The sequence below is a fragment of the Accipiter gentilis genome, chromosome 27 (assembly GCF_929443795.1).
Source record: "Accipiter gentilis chromosome 27, bAccGen1.1, whole genome shotgun sequence".
Lineage (NCBI taxonomy): Eukaryota > Metazoa > Chordata > Aves > Accipitriformes > Accipitridae > Astur > Astur gentilis.
In genome coordinates, this window is record NC_064906.1 from 16,985,084 (window position 1) to 17,009,146 (window position 24,063).

General features: G+C 39.7%; 1 protein-coding gene across 1 annotated transcript in view; it reads left to right on the forward strand.

The window, feature by feature from the left end:
- The window catches only part of MOCOS (molybdenum cofactor sulfurase), a 224,477-nt gene that overhangs the window by 112,821 nt on the left and 87,593 nt on the right, over positions 1-24,063 (forward strand). The window contains exon 5 of the mRNA XM_049830456.1: positions 13,834-13,910. Within this exon, the coding sequence (XP_049686413.1) occupies positions 13,834-13,910 (77 nt within the window). The remainder of the gene's footprint in view (positions 1-13,833; positions 13,911-24,063) is intronic.

Genomic DNA, 24,063 nt, shown 5'->3' on the forward strand with positions numbered 1-24,063 from the left:
ACGACCAGTAGTTCTATAGTATCGTAAGCCACTGTTACAAAGTACAATAACACGATAACTCTAGCCCAGATCCCACAGGTGATAAACAGCACAACAGGGAGCATACGCTGCAAACTGGGTATTACATAAGGCAACTTAAGAACAAGCGCACAGACTTTGAGAGCGAATAAATCAACTTTGTGACCAGTGACTATTGAACCAATATAATGGATGCTTATAACAAATTTGTTCTAACATGTTCCAGTCCGATTTGTCATTACCTCAACCCATTGAGCCTCACGTTGGGTGCCAAAATGGACTGTCGTGATTTAACCCCAGCTGGCAACTAAGCACCACAGAGCTGCTCGCTCGCTCCCCCACCGCCCAGTGGGATGGGGGAGAGAATCGGGGCAAAAAAAAGTAAAACTCATGGGTTGAGATAAAGACAGTTTAATAGGACAGAAAGGAAGAAAATAATTATTATTATAATGACAACAATAATAATGCTAGAAGACTTGGATTATACGAAACAAGTGATGCACAATGCAATTGCCCACCACTTGCCGGTTGGTCCCTGAGCAGTGATCCGCCCCACCCCGGCCAACTCCCCCCAGTTCAGATACTGGGCATGACGTCACATGGTATGGAGTATCCCCTTTGGACAGTTTGTCCTGGCTGTGTCCCCTTGCAAATTCTTGTGCCTTCCAGCTCTTGCTGGCTGGGCATGAGAAGCTGAAAAATGCTTGGAGTAGTATAAACACTACTTAGCAATATCTAAAAACATCAGTGTTATCAACATTCTTCTCATACCAAACCCAAAACAGAGCACTATACCAGCTACTAGGAAGAAAATTAACTCTATCCCAGCCAAAACCAGGACAGTGCTGAATTTTGAAAGTGCTTTCATTGGTAAGAGGGAATAGATGACTACTGTATTGGTGCCCGTTGAGTTTTTCAAATGAGTATTTTGTATTACAGTGTCACTGTAGAATTTTCCTTTCTTGACAATTCTTTTGTGTCTGCTATGGTTGAGGCAGAGAGTTTTTCTGTGCTTTTACGTGAAAAAAACATTCATGGAGGTGGGTATTTCTATTTTTACTGTGTTAACATCATTTTATAAAAACATACAGCTGTCAAGATCACCTCTTACTTCCAGGACAATTAATCTAAATAAAATTATCTTTTTATTCCTCACCACTGCCTTCCTTACTGGAAGCATGTGGAACTAGTCAATGTGGTGTATTGTCAGGCTGGTAAAACATGCATACAAATTTATAAGAAAAAAAAGCTGTTATTAAGCATTTCTTTTGCTCTTTTCTCAGCAGTCTATACAACTGATGTTGCGCAAGACAGTGCCACCTTAATTGGGTGTCAAATGGAACTGACTTGGTCAGAGGAAAATCGTCAAGAGGGATGGATGACTCCAGGGTTTTCAGGGGTTCCCAAAGTTACAAACTTCTGTGTTTATGTTATTTTCATATGCAGTCTCATAAAGTGAGATGAGTTGTTATTTTGGCATTTCCTTTTATTGGATTCTTAGGAGGTGCAAAAACCTTCCAGGTCGTGTAATCAACCTCTTTGCAGTTAGACACCCACACTATATAACCCCTTCTTTATACTGAGCCTGTGTGCAGAACGAGGGGGAGACCTTTGGCACAGGGAAGGGAGGGCATGTTGGGTTTGGTTTGTTCCTGCTACTCCTGTTGGAAAATTGTTCTGTAATCTCGTATCTTGGATGGACACAAGACTTCTAATCTGCACTTCTATATTACCTTGTGGTCAGTTTGGTCATTTATCTGGATTTTGTCCTGTAGCTCTTTTTCCTCCCTGGTTGTTACCCACCTTTTCCATCTCTAGACCCACCAAGAGCAGTTCTGCTTAGCTTTAAATTTCCATACTAAGCGAACTGAACACTTCTATAAGATGTGCTTTCTTTTTCCCTGGTTGTCATACGCAGCATGGCACAGAAAATCTTATCAGACCTTTATTAATGGTGCTAATATTTTTCTATCTGTAAGTCCTCGCATGTTTCCTTGTCTGTCATGCTGATGGCTGATAACTGATCTGATTGACTATAAATCTGATGTTTCAGATGACACTCTTGCAGTTCATGGCAGAAGTTAATGTCAGTAATCCCTAACTGCGTAATAGGGTTTATGCATGATGATGTATTTATCACACATTATAACATATTATATGTTTAATCTTGTTTCTGGTTTTAGGGTTGTCAACATTATCTGTTTCTTACTGCACACAATACACAGCCCCATCCTCTGGGTTGACAATCTCCAGATTTCACTTCAGCAGCCTGTTTTATCTTCGCATTCCTACCTTTTATGCCAGGATCGTTACTGAGACTACTAAAAGAGATCCTTGTCCCAAAACCAGTGCTTGAGGAACTAAACGGGTAACCTTATCCTAGCTTAATAGTTCCCCTTTCAGCACAATTTCTCAGCCTACTGTAGCACTCTTCTAATATTCCTTATTCTGTAATAACTTCTCATATGGCACTAGAGGTAATGTTTTACTGAAATCCAGATAAATTAGTTCTGCATTTCCTTTGCCTAGAAAAATAATGTGCTCTTAAAATGGCAGCCTCTCTGGGCTTGATTTTTCCATTGGCACAAGCCATGGTGCATTTGAACGTGGGGTTTTTTACTCATTTAATTGTCCTTTTATTCAGAACTTGTTTTCAGACATACATAACACGGAGGTCAAGCTAACAGATGTGTTGTTGCCTGGATCACTCTGTTTCCCTTTCTTCAGTAGAAATATTGTGTTTTCTGTTTTCCAGTCCTGATTTGACAAATTTGTTTACTGGTCTGTGTTATTGGACTTGGGAGTTTTTCATGCCAATTTCTTACTATTCTGGGACATAGTTTGTCTGTCTGCCTGTGTTCAAGTACATTAAAACCTTTGAAGTGAGTTTCCACACCAGTTGCAATAACCAATTTTCACACTTTCCACGCACTTTCAGCCATGAGTCACCCTGTCCTGACCTATGTTTTTCATCAGAGTCCTTGTTAAAAACTGAAGCCAAGTACTCATTTAGTTTTCAGACCCTTTTTCCTCTTCCAGCTCTTTGCTTCTTGAATAATAATAATCACAGCCCTTTTCTTATTTATATTCCTTATTTCATTATATATTGTGTGTTGTTATATATTATTTATATTTTCCTTTGATTTTATATAAAGAATAATTTTCTGTTCAGTTTAATTTGCTTTGTCAGAGCTTGGCTCTTGGGAATTCTCACTTTATCCCTGTGCTTTCTATCTTTCCAGCTGTAGCTTCCTTCGCTGAGCAGCACTTTTTCTGATTCCATATCAGGTTTTATAAGCAGTGCTAAAATCTCTCTTCAGAGGTCTTTTTTTTTTTTTTTTTTTGGTGCAGGTTTTTGCTGGAGGCTTTATCTAAAAGTTCGTTTTCTTTCTTTTTTCATTCTTTTGGGATGCAAATTCTATGCATTTTTGAATCTCACCTTCAAGTAATTTTAGGTCTCATCTATATCCAAGTATCTGATGACTTCAGTTTTCCTGACCAAGTAATTTCATTAATATCTTATTTTGCCCCTATCACATTCAGAACCTCCTTTGAGGCTGCTTATCTGTCTGTGCCACATAAACTTCTAATCCCTCTGACCAGGGTTTCTATCAGCCAAAGTCTTCCATCGTGTATTGTATAACTGAAAAAGCTGTTTTTCAGATAATTATTTTATTTGTAGCAGGTTTTGTTTGGTTTTGGCTCTGATGTTAAGGAGCAATTGAACCTAACCATTTCTGTTATCTTGGTTTTGCTTGTAGGAAAGTTATAGTATTTATTTCTGTGAGACTGGTAGAAAAGTATCTGGTTTTTCCTGCATAGCTATATAGCCTGTAGCAGAATCTCAGCAACTAGTCCTGCTTGTTTTGAACATCTCACTAAAGAGATCTCAATTCAAAACATTTCTGTTTTCTTCACCACCATCTCTCTTATATTTATGTGTTTTCTTTAGCACATGTTTTCTATTTGTGGTTATTTTTCTACCACAGACTAACGTCAAGCGTCCTACAGAGGCTCTAATCCCTCTATTTTGTAGCCCACGTACTTTGTCTTAGCTTATAAACATCTCTGCTTTTTCCACCCACTCATTATCCTGTTTTCGATTTGGATGATAGCTGGGATGATATAACTTACATAACAAATGCTTCTATGATATTAAACTTTTTATTTCTTTCTTGATACGCATACTTCTAACCCTCTGCTGTTTCTTTACCTTGCTGACTCCTCATCTACCTGACTCGTGCTCTTTTCTGTCAAAGCCACGGATAGGAATCATCTCTCTGCTCCCTTCTTCAAGCATCAGCAATGCCAGGTAACGTGCCAGAATTTTCCCGAGTCCTTGAAGGAATCGTTAGTTGAGGTGATCCTTTCTTCTGGACTCGGATGACTGGAAGACCTCCAGAACTTCCTCCAGTTACTGACCTTAGCAGTGCAGGTCCAGGACACCTCTGAAAGCTAAAGCAGCTACCTGTGTTTCTACATGAGCACCTGATATTCCTGGGGTCTCCATCACTGCCCTCCTGTTGAAGAGGAGAGGCAATTGCATGGAAAGGGTTCTTGGCTTTCTGCAGTATAAGCTGCAGACTACTTAAACCACTGAGAAATTAGGAGTACTTGCTAATTCAGTATCACTGTTGTGAGTTCAATTTTCTGGAAATTTGGTAACTCCCACTATCCAGACCAAGCTTGGCAAATCAGAGTAGGTCCTTGGAAAGAAAAGTCATTTACTTCTTCAACTTCCCTGTCCTCATCTTACGAGTGAGATGCTACCCGTGGCCCTCACAGGGTAGTGTGAAGTCTTAGCAAGCCTCATAACAATGCTGAAAATCTGAGGTCTCCAAGTGGAAACATAGCTTGGTAGGTTTTATAGTAAAAGAGTTGATTACTGAGATGCACCTGCTTTGGTGTAGCATATGTTACTATGTAATTTTTATTTTTTTTTCCAAGCATGAGAGCAGGGCAGAAAGAAAATCCGCCCCCCCCCCCCCCCCCCAAAGTCTCAGTTGGCTGCACCCCGTAGTCCTAAAAAGGTTGCATGTATATCTTGGAATGCCTTATTAGCTGAAGCCTTCCTTGTATTTGTGTTTTCTCATTCTGCTTTGACGATTTTACTGTTATCACAAAGGTCTCGACATGCAAACTAGCTAATTAGACCTTATTCTGAACTTAAGTTGTTTTATAGCAGTAATTTAATAATGCCAGTCCTATCAAGCTGCCAGCCTTTCTGGGTACACAGGGTGTTGTTGGTACATATATCATACAATAAACTAAATTTAGCTGCTTAGTACTTACTTGCCACCAACTACAGGCAGTTCCACATACGTGCACATTCGCATCAGAAGCAAAAGACAGCAAACACTGATAACATCATATTCTTGCTGACAGCTATTAAATATTCAGCACATGCATGAATGCTTCTGACATCTACTTAATACTCATTCCACCTTATAAAAAAGAAAATGATTTCTTGCACGTAATTTATCTGAGTCAGTGATGAGCAAGATGCTAAAAGTGCAGTTTCCCATGACGACAGCTGCCGTGTGGATGTGTGGTTCGGAGTCCAGTTGGTGTGTGATGCCTTCAATGCTTCCCTCGTTTCCAGGGGAAGATCAAACAACTGGCCTCAGCCCATCAGCCCAGCGTATCCAGGTCCCGCATCATCATGAGCACATTTTGAGCCTCTGTCTTACTGACAATACCAACATTAAAAATTCTTTAAGTTAGTTTTCAGGTTGCCATGAAGGAAGAGTAAACCTGCCCCAAGTGGTGGCTCAACACGGAATGGTTTAACGCGATGGGCTTAATAGTGAAGAACGTGTTTTCATTCACAGCCCCGAATGGATTCTGCTAGTCTTAGGTCTCCATGGCCTCTGAAAATTAGGTCCGGAAAGAATTTTTTATTGCTAGAGAAAGAAGTTTTCTGGATGGGATCAGAGAAGTCTTTTCAAACACCACCCCACCCCCCAACTGAGGAAATAAAGCGCTCAGAAGTTTTGCTGGATTCACTTTTATCTGCAGTGGAAATAAGGCTTATGCGCTGCAGTAACCCCTGCTTTGAGGCACAGACCTTTCTATAAAATGGAGGCCACCCATTGGAAAGCAGTCATAGGGATTTTTCTCTATTATCTGAGGATAAGTTACTGCTAACATTATCCGAGGTCATTGATCTGGGTCTGCCTCACTGGCACACATGATTAGACAGGGGTATTTTTACATGTGGATTTTTAAGAATAAATTCGTGTTCAAGTGGAGCCTTTTTTGTCTGCCAAATTTTAAATTGATTTGTCTGTACCAGTTCATTACGAAGTTATTCTTTATCCCCAAATGCACCTGTTTAAGAATGAAAGATTGCATCTCAATCTTCATGAGGAAATAAACAAATCTGTTTATACTGAACATGGACAAATGATTACAGCTGGTCAGATTATTGCCTCTGAAAAATTTATCTCCAGAATGTCTTTCATTCTTTCTTTCATCCTAAGGAGAAAATCAAAGAAAGGGCTTTGAATTTTTATTAATGATTCATTACTCATAACTGATCAGTGAACAGTTTATGCAAATACACTTTGCAAATTGCTCACTTTAACTGTTACTTGGGGTTATATCTGGATATTGCCTTCCCGTGGGAAGCAGAGGTGTGAACATTTGGATTATTGATATTTAATCGTGGGAGAATAATGCACATCAAATGTTAAACACGCAGACAGACACAGGAATCATTTGCAATACGCTTGCTCACGCTGAATTGCACCTTAATGGAGTTCTTGTCAACATTAATAAGTTACAAGTTAAGATCAATGAGTATAAATTGCAAGCTAACTAGCTGATAGTTGAACATATTCTTTGAGGCCAGTTAATCAGCAGACCTCAGGTTCCTGAAGACTTAAATGTAATATACCTCAAGGAAATACCCCTTTGCATGGTGGAATTTTAAAGGAAAAGATTTTATTTACCTTCTCCCCCTCTGCCCCATCTAATGCCGTGAAACCACATTGGCCTGTTTCGTGAATTTGGAAGCAAACCTTTGGCCATTGACAAATGCACTGCAGGGTTTTTTTTTGTGACCAGTGACTCTTCTGGTGGGGAAAAAGAAAGTAGTTTTCTTGGTTTTTGTCTTTGGAGGGTCCATGTAGGGGTTGGTGGGGGAGTATGTTATCCCCGAGATACAACTTATTCATCATTGCGTTATTTAAATGCATACAGGCAGAGCTCTTGTATAAATACTTCAAAAAAAAAATGTTGTAAACTATTAGTTGTAAAAATGATATTAGTAGGAGAAATCTAATTTTATTAAAAAATTGCATACAGCTGAAAGTAAGTGTGGTGCATAGTTGTCAGAAGTGTGATTTTTTTTTTTTTTTTTTTTACTGAAAGGCAGAGCCCTGAGGAGCTGATAATCTGCAAAATCAGAATGTGCCATTCAGACTGATTTGAGTAACAGACTCAAGGATTGCTAATCTTTTGGTGCAAAAGGGGAAGATTTTTCTAGGTATAGGTAGTGAACAAAGTTACCAGTTAGAAGTTCACCAAATTGCACATAAGGGAGAGATGCAGAGGGACATATGAGAAATAAAAATGGATTGATTTATTCATTCAGTTTTCTCCTCCACAAGTGGCAGTTGTTCAGGCAGCGGATAAGCATTCTCTTTTCATTGTGTGAGAAACAATCTTTGCTCATGAACACATAACGTGCCACTAACAGAGGTAAAAAGGAGTTGCTGAAGTGGTGAGAGTAGGTGTCTTATTCAGAGGTCTATAATTTATTACTGCCCTCCTAGCATTTAAATTCTTGGCTTACTGTAGCATACTCCTGTGCAGGCAGTTACGGAAAAGTTAAATTATTATGAAAGCATAGTTTAATGATAGAACACATGCCTGTTACAACAGGCTATCTCATACTTCTACTTACTTGCTTCAGTGGCATTCACCATGTGAAACAAAGATATTTAATCCAAAGGGAGTGTGTACTTGAGGTTAGCGATCTGAGGATTAGATCCTGTTCCAAAGGTTTTACTAGTAGAGGATCAAAAAGCCTACAGATAAATGCTTGGTCTTGTGTGATGCTGCCTTAAAAGTCAGCTGTTGGTGTTAACGTGACCAGGGTTTCACCCAGTTAAGAAGGTGACTAATGCAGACAACTGGCAAATTGCTAAAAATGAAGAGCATCGTGTGTGGGAGACAAAGCCAGACCGAGGGGAGCGTGTCCTCTGGAGAGCCACAAACACCCTGGAAAGGTACCCGAGAACTTTGTCTCAGGAGGAGTTGATAGATGTGCTGAAGCGCAGAACAGGGCCCTAAAGGTTTCATAGACTGGTAATGATGTATTCTAAGTTAAAGAAAAACAAAACAAATATAGCTGCTTTTGCAAATGTTGGGGTTTGATGTTGGAAAGCAGTGAGACCAATTAAGATCCATTCTCTTGCTAATATCAGAGATGGCAATTACTAACCTAAGAACACAAATATGACTGAAAACAGCCTGTTCCTACAGCCATAAGCTTGACACTGTATACCCTTGGTGCTATTGTAATTCCAGCAAATGTCAATTTAGAATAAACAAGTAAACGTATGATATGTAAAACTTAAATTTGCCGAGACAGTTGTTTCATGTGGAGGTAATATGGAATATCTCTGAGACGTGAAAAATAGGATCTGAATGAACTACTTTTAAATGCATACCAAGAACCTCTCTGTATTGTTGTACTTTTTAATTAGATGAAAATAAATGAATTGAAAAGATGAAAGGAACTCGTGTAACATCTCACTTCAAAGGGCAGCTCCACTCTTGAGGAGTGTTTGAAAAAAAGAAAAAAGAAAAGAAAAGCAGCTTATTCAAGAAATATGCTTTCTCTGTGGATTTGGTTTCACTCTTACCTGCTTTAGAAACGCAGGAATGACTTCTGCTCATTTGACCTAAATGGAGTCATTACCCCAGTGTAGAGGAGAGTGGAAGCTGGCTGACAGTGATGTTCCCCGCCGCGCTCCTTCGTTGCACTTTGCATTGACTCAGCAATGCTCTCAAATGAGCAGGATTATTTTGGACCTTGTGATGGGATTTTTATCAGAGTTTCAAAGCTCTGGACTGTGCTCTGGGCAGAAATTGCACATGTGCTCTGTGTCTGGACTTACTTTGTCTGGGCAAATGAATTGAAAAAAAACCAACCAGCTGAACCACTCATCTGCCTGCTAAGCAAGTCAGCCTTCCCAGAGTGCAGAGGCAGGCGCTCCCACCCAAAATACCTAAAAGCTGTGCCTTGTACACTTTCCATATACAGTATAGCTTATGTATGCAAGATATTTCACCGCTTCAGCATTGGCTGATTGGTTTTGAGGGCCCTTTTGGACTCCTGACTTAAGTCAGTGCTGTCCAACTCCAGGGTATTATTTTTGCCTTCCACCAAATTTTACTCGTAAATCTTCTCTTTAAACAAGAGTTGTTTGTTTAGCCCTTAAGAACTTTTATTTCCAATCACATCTGCCCAGGCCATGACTCTTGTTATCTTATTTCCCTGTAAAGGTGACCTAGCTGAGGAGAGGACCAATTCAAACTCCCCAAGATGTCACAGTTCCCTTCCTTGTTTCAGTTGTCCTGAAGTGTGGAACAGTGGCTTTAGAAAATAACGTTTGTACGCAGAAGCCTAACAGCAGTGTCACAACAACCAGTTGAAAAAGGATTCAAAGAAAGACTAGCTGATCTCCATCCCTAGGAAGATCCTAAAGGTGGGACCTCTCTCAGTAAGCAATAGTTTTCTCTTGTGACCCAAAGGGAAAAAGCAGAGGTCTTGTGTGACTTGGAAGAGCAGCTCATCAGCTTCATAACTCCTTGATAGATTTAGGCAAGCTGCTCTGGTTTTTATTATGCCACGAGCTGTTTAACCAGTTTGTTGGATAGCAGGTTAATGGGAAGTGCTATCAGCTTTTCACAAACACAATCAGCTAAGCAATTGAGCTCATCCCAGATGTGATTAAGTGGGATCAATTATAATAAGAACTAGATAAGAGAGGTAAGCTTGTTGTTTCTTGGGTTGGTATTCTGCAGTATTAGCCTCTCGAAGTATCCCTTATACATCATCAGCTGCAAAACCTTTATTACTTCAGGAAACGGCTTCTAGACTGGCATTCAAATGAACTTCATCCTAAACTGATTATTCTAACACTGGAACTGCGATTGAGTAGGGAAACAATTCATTTGAAGCATCAATTGCATCAGACAGAAAAGTAGCCATTAAAGTCAATGTTTTGCAATGTAAGGAGCATGTTTGCTCTCAATCTTAAATACACTTAGGTATTCTGAGAGAGCGCTCTTTTTGTGTGAAGAGGGGAATAGCTACCTTTCATAGCATCGTGTTTTGCGATGGTACTAAGTAAAATTGCTGTAGCGCTTAAGGCTTAATTTGCTAAATATCAGAATCTATGGATTTGCTAAATATCAGCATTTATAGATGATTCCTGTAAATTTTTACATGAAATTGTGAATCAGGTGTTCAGTAAATCTGAAGAATATACGTGAGAGACAAGTGCACTGAAAGTAGTGTAAATATACATATTATACAAATAATGAAGTGTTAGTGCTTTTTTTTATCAGAACAGGAAAGCTGGTAATGTAGCAATAGAAGGGGCCATATGAACAGATAAAGTATAAGAGAGGAATGTTGCAAAATAGTCCATGCCTAAATTGTAAGAAGAGAGACTTTACTGCATCTTTGAGCAAATATTTTTAGCATTATTTTCAATTCTTTCATGGCTTCTGGTTCTTGCAATGGAGCTCCCAGCAGGCAATTTTTTTGTGATTCAGAAAGAATAAGTAACACAGGTCTGACAGAACAATGCAGGATGCATATACTGCCACGATTGTGCTGTTCTGGAGCATAATGTTCGACCAAAACCCCACAATTGTGTTTGCTTTCTTTTTTCTGAATGGAAAGAGATTCCTAAGCTCTGGGCTATTTCCATAAAAATCTTTAAGATCTTAGAACAGTAACATGGTTCATGCATCTCTTCTATTGCTTAGCAATGGATGTACTGCAGTTGTCTGCTTAGTTAATAATCACATCTACTGAACAGAAATCCAATTTTTGCTTCCCCTTTTACTATAGGTAAGATTTGGAGGCCTTTGAAGATCTAGGCTGGCACCTTTGTTGCCCTTTCAAGTGCTTTTCTATTCTGATAATGATAAGGTTGTTGAGGGTCGTGCAGTCTTCTTGATGGGCTCAGTGCCAGCGTCTCTGATCTGCTCTTTAGTTCCCGGTGTTTTATTTGCTTTGCTGGCCATTGCCAGTAACTGAGCAGGGCAGGTCAATTCACCTTCACTGATCCTTTCTGTAATCTGTCCTTGGCAGCCGTGTCGGACCACTGTGACATTTCCTGCAGCCAGTGCAAATTTTTAATGTTTTTCTGCATTTAATTCCAAAACTACTGTTAGCCTCTGCCTTATCTCTTCTTTCTCCTCCTCCCCCAATTTTTCTGGCTTTTGGGATAGAGTACTGCTTCCCTCAGATACTGGTCCACAGGTCTCTGTGAAAACATTCCTGGTGTTAGGTCTCTTTCAAATCACCAGTGACCACTTTAAATTTAATCACTGACAGCCAGTGAGGTTTCTTCCTTGAAGTTCAGGGGCAACAGACTTTGCTATTAACTATTACTAGGCAAGATTCAGAAATTCCTTAGAAGGATTCTTTGGCCTATGTCGTGTTGAAATATGTGAGCGTGAGTGGTCTCTTTTGGGCCATTCATCCTTGTAGCAGACCACCACTTTTCTCTTACCACTTGATTTATATTTATTTGCTGTCTCTATCCGTGTTCTTTCATCCCAGCTGAACATATTACCATATACACAATACTCTTGCATTACTCTTTTGAGTGGAACTTTACCAAATATTTTTTGGAAGCTTTGTATGTCCTTCACCTGACAGTGTCACTTGCAGTGTTTAAATTATTTGATAACTGTAGAAAAATTAAATAGAGTATAAGTAAGAAAAATCACTGCAGAAGTGAGAGCTATTATGTTATTCTATTGAGGTTTATTTTATTAAAGAAAAAGCATTTGAAGTCTGATATTTTTAACCTTTGAGCCTTTTCATAATACATACTTAATTGTGGCACCAAAAGCTTTTTACATGCGTTATGAAAAATTATATACATCCAGCAAAAAAAAAAAAGTAATGCCCTGTTTTCTTGTCTATTATGTGTGGATGTGAAGTCCTCTTGCCCAAGAGTGCTTCTATTGTGCTCCGTGTTGTCCAGTGTCCTGGTTTCAGCTGGGGTAGAATTAATTTTCTTCTTAGTAGCTGTTACAGTGTATTTTGGGTTTAGTGGGAGCATAATGTTGATAACACACCGATGTTTTAGTTGTCGCTAAGAAGCGCTTATCCCAAGTTAAGGAATTTTCATTTTCTCGTGCTCTGCCAGCACGCAGGTGCACAAGAAGCTGGGAGGGAGTATGGCCAGGATAGCTGACCCGAACTACCCAAAGGGATATTCCGTATCATCAGACATCGTGCTCAGGATTTAGGCTGGGGGGGAGTTGGCTGGGAGCGGTGGATCACTGTTCAGGCATCAGTCAGCAGGTGGTGAGCAACTGCATTGTGCATCACTTGTTTTTTTTCTTGGGTTTTATTTCTCTCTCTTTTTTTGTTATATTAATTTTCATTATTAGTATTGTATTTTATTATTGTTGTTGTTATATTTTAATTTTGCTTTCATTATTAAACTGTTCTCATCTCACTTTTCAATGTGGGCATCATCAGACCTTTGAGAAACGTTCAAAGAACACCAGGTCCCCAGGAAGGTCTCATCCTCATGGTCAGAATTTAATTTTAAACTTGAACCATGAGATTTGGGGTTGTTGCTGGTGGGTTCATTTCCAGCATTGACTGTTACAGTTTTGGAAATAGCTCCCACCTTCTTAGGGATTTGCCGTGACCCCAGGTTCAGCCTTACACACTGGCGAGTTCTGTACAGTTTTGACTTCATCAGTTGTCAGCATTATTCCGTGTTCCCCTTTGTGGTGAAGCAAGCTGAAAGATCACTCCTTCAAACTTATTGTGGGCTGCCGTGCACGCAAAGCCTAAATAAAACATATTTTGATGCTTGATACGGTGTCCCTTCTGCCCCCTCAAAATTCTCGTGGGCACCACTCCCTGAAGACAGCCCCACCTTGGAGGTGCACCTTCTCCTTCTGAACTGTGGGAGTGGCTGCAGTAGTTCATCGAAGCTGGCATTTTTGTTTCCATTTGGTGTCTTCTTTAAAAGATGTTGTAGGAGATGTACCTTTTCCCCCACCTTTGTATAGTGCTCATGTTATAGGTCAGTTATTCTTAATTTCCAGGAGGAGCACGTGGAGGGAGATTTGTTAGTGATCTTCCTCTTTGCTCCAGATAAAGAAGGTCTCTTCTTGCCTTCTAACTCAACTGTGTTAGATGTAATCATGTCGGAGTGGGGGGGCAAACACAAAGTCTCTACCTGTCTCTTCACCTATTCCTGACATTGTCAGAAGGTCATTTAGGACCTTGTGACATTAGCTCATAAGACATAGCTGTTACCCATCGCTTTGAAAATCCAAACCCCACAAGTAGCCCACGCAGGGGAAAATACAACTTTCTGTGTGCAAGCAACTGTTCATATGAACCTCTATAGCTTTGAAGAATATGTTTTTGCCTCGCAGGACACCACAAGACTGAAAGATGAATCCCTAAGGGAAGAGTTCCCACTCTGCAAGTCAGATTCACTGAATATAAAGCAATAACTCAAAATAGATTTAAAGTCTGTACCGTAGCTGCATGATTTGTTTACTGTGCTCATTTATTCCATTCTTTAGGTTTGAAGATGGCACAGTCTCTTTTCTTGATATCATTGCTCTGAAACATGGATTTGAAGTTCTGGAAAAACTCACAGGTCAGTTAACATAACTCTAATACTGAAGAGTGAAGTTCCAGATTTATACTTGGGGCACAAGCCTGATCATATTTTCTATGGCTGTAGCTTAATTTTCCTTTCTAGATTTACTATCCATGTTCATCAGTGTGAAGATCAGACTTCAGTGTCACTGGTTTATTCAGGTCTTATGTATTGAATTATTCCAGCCTGGTTAGGAAAAAAAAAAAAAAAGTATCCAGACCGTTCTCCACAAATACACACACAAAAACACTGACGTCCCAAATAAAACTTAGAGCTGATCTTCAAGCCAGAAGCTCTATGTGAAGAGTGACACTCGTATGCCTTGTCGACTCCAGGTTAGCCCGCTGCTTGTTTGGCTCAGCACCCCAAACGCACAACCTCTCTGTGATCGCTGCCGTGGGTCCGGGTTTCTCCGGAAAGGGGCAGGAGATATTCCCTGGCCAGGGAAGCTTGCACCACTGGCTGTGCAGGAGGCTTGCACCATGGCATGCTTCCACATGTGGAGCGTGCCAGGTTAACAAAACGCGTTCCCGAAATATGCGTTTCATGCTCAGATACGCGCACAGTTAATGTGCAATGTCTGCACCTCCCTTCTCCGGTACGCTCTTTGATTTCCTATATAAAGGCATAAAGTGCATCATGATATAAAGAAGCCTGAGTCCACAGAGACACTAACTATGCATTTTTCAGGCTGGTATAATTTCAACTAGTGTCTGTGGAGGTTTATTGTCAGGATTTATCTGATGGATTCTAGCTGCTTCTTCGTCGCAATGGAAGACTTTTGTGAGGAGTATTCTGTTAGATGCTTGAGGTCTCGCGCATGTGGAAATCAACAGCAGAGTTTTCATCCGCTTTGGCAGGAGTCTGACTGAGCCCCAACAAGTGAGGATGCTTTGCTTTATGATGCTCTGCGTGGAGACCAGGGATCAGAAACCAGCCTTTAGTATACGTTCTTGTAGTATAAAACGCTTCTGAAAAATGTGCAATCTTAAACAAACGCATTCCCTTGTAAAGAGGGCTGACTGCTTTGGTTTAATGTGTAGGAGCATTGCCTGCCATAACGGGATAGTTGACGATAGCATCTCCTCCACTGCATTTCTCATCCATGTAAAACTCCCATTGGTACCTATTTCACTAAACAATTGAAAAATCTCTTGATACTAGACTGAGGGGAATACTTAGCCCTGAACCTGAATAAAGTGGATATCAGTGGATGAAAGGGTAGAATAGAGGCATGAATAAATAGTATGTTGAGACCTTTCAGGTGCCAAGAATGCCAAAAATGTGAATGTGGCTTCAAATTTTCACACTTATAATCCTTTTGTAAAAAATAGAAAATAAAAATTTAGGAATATTTTTATTTTCAATTTAAAAATGTATTTTTTCCACAGTGCTAAAATGTAGAAAGATAAAGAAAGATGAGAAAAATATAGGCTGAAAGAGTAAACAAGAAGAAACCTACTCTGAGGAGAAATTTGAAAAAAATAAATTAAAAATGGTTTTGACAAATATTTGAATTTTAAAGCTTCTGCACTGCTGGTGTAGCCTAGGTACTTTGGTGGTCTCTAGTCAAATTCCGGAGTGCCATCCTGAACAGCAGAAGTGTCAGCACTGCTTCTTTATGTCTACGAGAGATGAGAGTAACTTAACAGGAATCCACAGTGGAAGAAGAAATTAAATTCTGTGAAGGATTTTAATCACCACATGATCCAAGAATTTTCCGCAAAGTCAGGCTAGTCCTACACCATTATCTGTGACCCAAGATGAATTAAGCTTGTGTTCCAGATGAGTAGGAACTTTCAACATCTCCCTTCATGCTAAAGCTTAGTGATTATGCTTACGTGTGTGTGCATGTAAGTACAAAAATTTCCATCTGGTGTGGGTTTTTTAATTAGAATTTAATCCTACGGAAGAGAAATCAAAAAAAAAGGCACCACACGTTTTGTGCGCCCACTCTTTGAAGCTGATGTGAAGGGTGACTGCAGTGCTCCAGCTTCCTCAGCCCCGTCGCATCTCTGTTGTCCCTTCTGCGTTGGCAGTAAGATCAAGGCTACCTGGGCACCTGCGGTGTAGCATCGCAGCCTACAAAGCCATACCTGCTGTCCGGAGCAGTTTACCTTACCAAACGTTTAACTCCTCAGTTTGTACAGGTGTTGAATATATCTGTGCTTGGCAGGACCGATGCACCAAGAGATTCAGTGCTTTGCAATTGCTATTTTCCTCTCACCGCCCTTTTCTCCCCTGCACATCATTGAGAACGTTGGAGTTCTGCAGGTTATTTAATTTCTGTCAAAGGGCCACTGTTCCTTTTGAAGAGAGATTATTGGCATTTGTGTGTGTACAACAAAACCATGGCATGCTGTAGGAACGCTTCATAATCCAGAAGGACTGCAGATTTGTTTTAAACCACTTCATGCATATTTTTTCCACTTCAACGGTCAGAGTTTTCAGTGGCAAAATGCACTGTCAGATATGAACCACTTCTGAATCTCCCTTTGCTGTAGCTCCTGGAGTATTTGCTTTGCACTCCCCCAACACAATGATTCTCATTCTGGGTTGGAAATAGCCTGGAGTAGAAACAAGGAAAATAATAATAATAAAAAGTATAGTTGTTATTAATCGTGTCCTTCTGTGTAATAAAAGCACTGCAGAAGTTCTTGTGGGGTGCACTGTAGCTGGATTGTACCAGTGTAATTACTGAAGATGGGGAGGGAGATAACTAATAGAAGGTAAATCAAAGTTTCAGCATTAGGCAGTGGTGTGAAAAATAGAGATCTGTTTTTGAGTCTGATATCGTCTGACTAAATCCTTGACCTGTCTCAACTTCCATTTAACAACAAGGCATATTTCGTGCCAGAGTTACATCATGATGTGTGTGTCTATTTAAGCCATTTTCAGAGGTCTTGCATCTATATGATTTTTAAATTTAACCTTAGCTGGTATGTGGTTTTATTAGTAAATTTTCATCAGTTTTACAAATGAAACTAAGGCACATCATTTGCCATTATGTTACAAGGAGCACTTTAATTACAATATCTGTTCAGGAAACATTCGTTCTCTTCACAAGGAAATATATGTATTGGAAGAAATTTTAAAATGCAATCTAAGTCTCCTAAGGATGATAAATTGAAAGTTGTTTTTAAATTCACTGGATGCTTCATTAGTTGTTGGAGAGTTAAGGTTGTGGTGGCTTTCATAAAGGCAATTATACCACATAACAGCCAAAGCAAAATGTAGTGCAGGATGCTAAATGGTGAGGCTAACTTTGATTTTTAACTTGATCTTTGGAACTTCTGAGTTATGTTTTGCCCTGCAATGATTTTTATCATCCTCTGGTAGATCAAGGACTGGTTGCAGCCAGTGACGGGATGTTGGGCAGCCTGTGTTTAGTGGTACTGCGTAGATTCTCGTGCGTGTTGTGTTTAAACACTTTGGGTTATGCAAGTCATCCAGTTTAGGGCCAGAAAAGAATTCTCTCCTCAGTCAGATTGGCAGGGATTATTGGGATTTCTTCTCCTATGTGGAATTTGTGACTTCATCCTCCCGTTATCTGGGTATGTCACCTAAACTTGGACCATGGGTGTGATGCTTGTGAATTTTACTGCTTTCATCCTTGGTGCTGATTTCATTCCTAATTTTAATGCATTTGGAGCTTTCCTTTTAAAAGTCATAAGATTGAAGATGGCATTAATATGTGTGTTCTGGCTTATGATATATAGGTGTGCCAGAAGTGGATCTTCCATTTTGGCTGGCATTTATGAAATTCTTCATTTTAGGGGGAAATCCTTCCCTTGGTTTAAGAGAGAGAATGAATCACTGATGAAATTTTTACTTTCTCTATGCCAACCATTTGCCACAAGATGAACTTTAATGTGAAAGAAACCTGGGCAATTTGTACTAACAACCTCACTTCACTGCTCATAATTAACACCTTCTCTAACTGTACTTGAGAGAGAGTTATGGGTTGTTGGATTTTTATTCCCGCCCCCCGCCCCGAGAAAAAATGTTTGATGAGTTGACAGTAGGGAGAAGATGCTCTATCCGCACTCTAAATAGGAAAATATGGATACACTAAAAAGAAGGCATTTTAAATTATGGCATCAGAAAGAAAAGTTTGACTTCTAAATGTGAAGGGAGTGCATAAGAGCTTAAAATCCAGAGGTATTCTGATTTCCAGATAATGACACTACTAGTATGTCAAAAGACAAAAATCTCTCCTCTTCTTTCATGGGTAGTGAGGTGACTGTTTCTGTTTTTAAATTTCTTTCCCAAAATGAACTTGGTTTAGACAACAAACTAGAAAGTAAGTTATTTATTTACCGCTAACAGTTCTTGCTGCTAGCATGTTACGTCAGTCCAGGTTTTCCTAGCTTTCTTTTGTGACTTGACTAATGCAAACTGGACATCATCTGTACCCTTGAAAGCAGAGCAGAACAGCTAGAGCATGATTTGAGAAGCTTTAAAAAAGTGAGTTGCCAGAAGAAATCCTGCCAAGGCTGCCTTTGCAGAGTTTAATCTGTATATAAGGTTTCTTTCTGGAAATAAAAACTGCTTTTATGTTTTGGGTTTTTTTAGTATGCATTTGCTAATATTGATGTGGATTGCATTCACAAACTGCCTAATCTGTGAAGAGACCTAGGAAAGAACCAAAAATGTCAGAGTCATTCCTCAGACCTGTAGAGATAACACAGGAAGAGGCAGTAGTGCACATAAATGTCTTGGGTGGTTTTGCATAATACAGCTGGAGAGAAAAATATGCTTCTTAGGAACTAAAAGAAGAGGAAAATGTCTTTATTATAAGCTGAGCTGATGAAGAAAAAGTGCAGCACAGCTGACAGAAAATACACTCTTGGCAAGAGATAATTGTTCTGCGTTCAGACAAAAGAGTTAACAAGACTTCTGCGGTGAAGGCATTTGATGGCATCCAGCGTTATTACAGGGGACAGATTTGCAGCAGAGTCTTTTCATGCTTGGGAGACTTCTGGGAAGAGGATTCTGGGGAAGCTAATAACTGGGGCATCCCCACAGGTGCTCTTGCATTGGCTGCGGCTTGCCGAGGCAAGAAATGGCAGGGAGCATCAGTGTCCAACACTGGCAGGCTTCTCGCTCGTCTGATGATAACTGAGCTCTTGAGGTCTGCGGCTACCGAGAACTTCTCCTTTGGCAGGGCTGTGTACATTGCAGGTCCCAAATATTAAAGGCTACAAGGAGAAACTTCAGGCAGATTTGGTTTGGTGGGCCTTACGTGTTCCCACATGAAAGGATGTGGGAGTTGCTGATCTCATTTTTCTCACCAAGGAAGCCTTAACCCTGCCCTGTTGGCAGCAGAAGAGTCTCTTGTGTGCCAGTTCGTGTGGCCTGGGCCTGTCTTGCCTCTTCCATCCTTCTTTATGTGTCTAGTTTAATCCCTAGATGAAGAAGAGTATTGGGTGTTCTACTAGTTACACTTCCATACTGTAGATCGGGAATTACTTCTGAAGTTACTGGAACCTGCAATAATTAAGACCACAGTAAGCACTTTGCTTTTTGTATGATTTATACACCTTCATCTAACTGTTGGTTAAATCATTAGAGAAAAAAACCACAAACCAAAACCAAACAGACATGGGGAAGAAATAGGAAGAACAGCATTTGCAGGGGGAACATGGCAGCTGCTGGACATGTTAGTATCCTCAGTTATATCGTGTTGTGGGTTACAGTGTTGATTTTACTAAAGCCCCCAGAAATGCCAAAAGAGCCAGTGAATTAAAAGAACTATTTTTCTGGATCCTGAGGTGTGGCAAACTGCACTCCTACACCGGTCGTTCCCAAATACAGGATTTAAGACAGGAGTATGGTCATTAGTTGCACATTCTTGTCTGTTTTCTGTCTCTGCTAATCTTTTTTTTTCCCAACCCTGGTTGGTAACATAAGAATGTGGATGTCCCCATTGAGCTGGGGTAGCTATAAATCAGAGTTGTTAATGAGCTGATAAGAGCAGAGTTTGTCCATGTTAGTTGTTCAGTTTCTTCAAGATAGTGTGTGGTGATCTAACAAGAATGATAAAATCCTGGGCCTGCTCTCGCACTGCTCTATCACTGAAATCAGGAGAGGTATACAACTAGGAAAGCAAGATGGGAGAACATTTAATAAACTGCAGTGATTAATCTATTTCTATATCTACTCTACTTATTTAGTTCAAAATAAACCATTGTGTTCCTAACCAAAGAGATTGAGGTTTTTTTAATAGCAGTACAGCAAATGATTAAGCAATCAGTATGGTTTTTATTACATTGCATGTGAATCCCATTTATCCCTGACTTAAACTGTGGAGCCTCATTCCTATTCAGATCATCCATTGGACAAGGTTTTACTAATGTGAACACCAACTATACAGTGTAAATTTCTTGCAATTCTGTGGACCTTACTGCACATGGGATAATATAAGAAAGGTGGGGTTTCTGCCTTACATCAGATGGTTGCTGTGGAACTAAGCCCTGACCTACTGATGAAGCAGAACCTCTACACAGTATTGACCTGCACTTGTTCATTTTCAGAGATCGTGTTTCACTGTGAGGACCTCGTATGTGTGGGCACTCTTATGAATGCTTTCATTGAAGTCAATGGGGCCGTGAAAAGAAGGCTAATGTAATGACCAGAGAGCTAGATGAGGACTTGGGAGACTTGAGTTCCTTTCCTCGACCACAAAATTTACTTGACTTTTATTAAATCCTATAGATAATCTTCGGGGGAGCAGGGAGTTGGGTAACTACATGTGTTTCTAGATCTGCATTTAATCTCTGGGTGGGATTTATCTTATGTTGCTGTCAGCGCCTACATCTGAGGTAACCATTTAGATGCCCACTGCAGTCAGTGGAACAGACAGTACTTCACCAGCTCGATCCCTCTGACCTCTTTTGGAAATTTAGAATGAGAGGCGTTACAGCCAGTAATACCAGTTCTTCTCATTGTCTGTTAAGGGAGGTTAGATGATTAGCTTAGTGTGGTATAGGACATTTCTTTACTTATGCATAACTTTCCTGCTAATGGTCCCATTGGGACTAGAAAGCTGAACTGTCAGATTAGTTGAGGTGGAAATAACGGTTTGGGTTTTTTACCTTCCCTTAGATCTGTGGCTTGTGTTGGGAAGGGCAGGTTCTACATTTCTCGTGGTTGAAATAAACCAGTAAAGCAGAACAAGGAATGCACTGGAAGAAGCCTGAGGAGTGTGAAGGCTCAGCATGAGGTTTTCTATTTGTGAAACCCTTATCTGTCTATTATTCTGTGAGTGATTTCTGATTTGCAACGTGTATTTCGTGCTTCAAATCCAAGCTTATTCAGGTAGATGTTGCTTTCTCTGAGAGGGAAAGGCTCACGGTCTGACAGCAGACAAACTATCTTGCAAAGGCAAAAAAACTTTGTCTCCAGGGTGAGAACGTCCCTGTTATGGTAGAACAGTCAAAAAGATGTCTTACATAAAGAGTGTGTATGTACAGCTGGCTTCAGAACTCTGTGATCGTTTTCATTTTCAAATGACTGGTTAAAGCGGATTAGGAGGAAAGAAAGCTCAGTTGGTTCTTTTGCATCAAAAGAAGCCGTTGTTGGGACTGTGGTTAATTTATTAGGAAAGACATGCTCAACAGAGCACACATTTGCTAACGGCTGTAGGTGAAATGAAAACAATTAAACAATCAGTATTACAAAATGAGCAAATAGGTGAGGCAATCTTGTGCAACTGTCTGGAAGTACAGCCAGGCACATACGATGTATTCGGAAGTCAAGTTTGAATTAATGGATGTGGCCTACCTTTTTTACTGTAGATGCAGAATCTCTTCCCAGTTCTGCCTGAGGTAGCATTGTCAAATCCATCACTTTCAATACATAAAGCGGGAGAAATTGTCGTAGCCTACGTCAAGAGAGAATGGGTATACGACCCAACTCTTCAATAAAGGCCATAGGAATATTAACGGCAGTCAAGAGTAATGAAACTCTGATCCCCTGGTTTCTACATTGCCTACACATGGCCAAAGGATGTCTTCGAGAAGAACTACTTTCTGTCTGTAATACGTTTCTGCCTAGATCTTTTTCTCTCTCAGATATAGTTAGGATCTGAAGGAATTGTCATTTTCACCACAAAGTTGTCATTATCATTGCTAAGAGAGAGATGTAAATTCCTGTGGGACCGTATTTTTCAAGGCAGAACAGAAGTGAAGGCTTTTAGACTTGGGTGCAGACCTTCCAAAGACTTTCTGATGCTTAAATGGATTGATCAGATTAGGGTCCTCGTTGTTCTTGGAATACCCTTTTAAAAATGGGAAAAAAGTAAAAATCTTGGTCAGTTGTATTCGTAAAACCTGTATAAGAAATACTAAAGAATAGTCTCTGTATACTTTCAGCTAAAAAACAAAACTGAAAGGGAAATGGAGAATAAAATTACACATAGATTAATTCCATTACATTTTTAACAATATAATATATTGCTAATTAATTTTTGCCATATCTTGATATAGTAAAAAGGAAATAAAATGTTACCTTTCAGATACTAATTTCCTTGACTGATACGTGAACAGTTTTCTTACCGACATGCACCTGGAAGATGAACCTTGACAGGGCGGTGAAATAAATTTAGTTATACGAAAAACTAGAGCATAGTGTGATTAGACAATGGATCAGTGTTTTGGCATTTGCGGGAGAAGGTCTGGCTGGCATTAGGGATGTGCGCTTCAGCCATCCCTCAGCAGATCTCAGGGTCCCATTCTAGTGTGTGCTGGCTACCGTAGCAAGGATTACCTTATTTCATTTATTACATTTTTAATTTCCTAGCTAACTGGATCCAGCTGTTTCAGCCCTTCATGCAACACAGAGATTTTATGCTAAATCCAAAGGGGCTAAATTAAAGCGAAAGGAAATTTGCATATTGTGTGAAACTCTACTTGTTCAGCAGATCCAGATTATGTGGTACTAATCACAAACACTAGATAGCGTAAATCCTCTTGAAGTCACCCTGGGGTTAAGTCAAATGCTTTACACTCTTTGACACATACCCATGAAATATGTAATCAAGTCTGTTTGACGTTCTCTTCTAATTATGTGTGTGTATTTTAAGCAGATGCTTTTCCAGCTGATCTGCGCCTTTTGAGATCTTTTTTTCATTATTAATCAGAAAATCATGCTGTATGTTAATGGCAAGTGCCAATTATGAGAAACTAATATTAGTTTCTTTGCTTAGAAGCTGCGCTTTTGCAAATAAGACCATTGCCAAATAACATATAGATGTTAAGAAAATGTAAGAATCTCTGAATGTTATCCATTGGGGCATAATTATTCTACCATGTACTACACTATTTCAGCCTAAAACTAAAATTTATTCTTCCACATACTGGTTTTTTAGTTTGAAGAGAAATATTAAGCAAAGAAAGTTCTGTTGGAAGTAGGAATGGACTGCTTGTTTTCATAAAAGCTAGAATTTAAATGATAAAAATGTTTTTTCCCCCAAGACTACATTCATAACTTCTGTCAAGAATATTAATACATAAGCTTAGCCTTTCGTGAATTCTTCTTACTCAGCGAGATAATATCAGGAGACAAAATTAATATTTAATTAACTTGGGAGTCACCGAGTTTTTAAGCAAACCCCATTTTTATTGTGGCTGTGTAAGAACAGTCCTCAGAAATTGCTAGTGACCTAGTTGGTTCTCCCCCTGCTCTTCAGCTGAAGGATGCAAACTGCCACTTGCAGTTTGCTGAAGTTTCAAACTCCTCTTCCCTCCAGTGTGTTTAGCAGAGACATCTACTGGCAAAACATTAACTAGCATTCTCTTCCTCAGGTCCTACAACGTCTTTTCTTACACCTCTGAAGGGAGACCTGCTACTATAGAAATGAGTACTTTGAAGCTTTTAGATGTGCTGGAGCAATAAATCTATTATTTGGGAAGAAACATTAAGTAGTATATCAACAGAAACAAAATTAATAAAAGCAAAATAAAATTTTCCTATTGTCTCACTAAGGTTATTTCCTGTTGAACTACTATACTACTTTAGCAAAGATGTGCATCTCGGAGAACAAGAGAATAAAGGAGTTTATGATCCATTGTAGCTGAACCAGGACTAATTGCAAATCACGTAATGGCTGTAGTTAGTCTCCACCGATTTTGATTCGGTCAATATAGAA